General features: G+C 46.0%; 1 protein-coding gene across 1 annotated transcript in view; it reads left to right on the top strand.

The window, feature by feature from the left end:
* Window positions 1-411: 411 nt before the first annotated feature.
* LOC102482707 (ankyrin repeat domain-containing protein 6) overlaps window positions 412-881 on the top strand; it is a gene marked incomplete at its 5' end in the record, with an annotated part of 5,127 nt that continues 4,657 nt past the window's right edge. Inside the window, 1 exon segment of the mRNA XM_006156123.3 lies at window positions 412-525. Coding sequence (XP_006156185.2) covers window positions 412-525 — 114 coding nt within the window.

Here is an 881-nt window from a genome sequence, read left to right as displayed (position 1 = left end):
GTGCATGCATGCCCGAAATCGCCAGAGGAGAAGGGATTGCATGGTCATCCTCCCAGGGAGTGCACGCTCGCATGCACTCTCTCTCTCATCTCTCTGGCGAATGCTTATTCCCTATAGGAAACTTCAAAGAAAAAGAAACATTGGCCTTATAGGAACATGTTCAAGAATTCTGAAAAAGAATTCATGAATACTATTGAGTTGTCAGAAAATCAGACATATTTTTCTGTTTTTCTATGCAAAAATGTTTCACTATTTTTCTGACAACCCACTAGGTCAAACTAGAATAGAATGAGGAGCTGAAGTTTCCCCACATTCCACTTGGTCCCCCTGAGCCTATCCTCAGGAGTTGAAACACCAGGGCCCCCATCCTTAGATCATCCTAGTCACGTACTCTGTTCCCTTGAATCCTAGATGCGTGTTTTGGACAAACTGATGTTGGAACGACTCTCAGCAGAGAGGACAGAGTGCCTGAACCGCCTGCAACAGCACTCTGACATAGAGAAGCATGAGGGAGAGAAACGACAGGTAAAAACCTGTATGTGTCCGTCCTTCACTTACTATTTATCAAAGATGTACACTGAGTTAAGAGTCAAGCTTGTCACTGAGGGTCAAGCCCATAGCCTAGTGGTCAAGGGAATCGGATCCCATGTAACCAGCTGTGGTTCAAACCCCAGCTCTGGCATCTTGAAAAATAAAACAGCCATGTGTGTATGCCCCAAATCCTGACAGGATGGAAAAATAGGGACCAGCAGTTAGCATTAATGGCTATGTCACTGGACTCCCATGTAGTCGACTACAGTTTGAGTCCCGGACCCGGCAGCTTAAACTCATGCCGGGTGTGTGTGTGCCATCCCAAGATCCTTGAACAAGTCATGGTTGCT

This window comes from Tupaia chinensis, unplaced genomic scaffold, assembly GCF_000334495.1.
Source record: "Tupaia chinensis unplaced genomic scaffold, TupChi_1.0 Scaffold000478_3, whole genome shotgun sequence".
Classification (NCBI taxonomy): Eukaryota; Metazoa; Chordata; class Mammalia; order Scandentia; family Tupaiidae; genus Tupaia; species Tupaia belangeri.
This window is presented reverse-complemented; position numbering and strand designations above follow the sequence as displayed.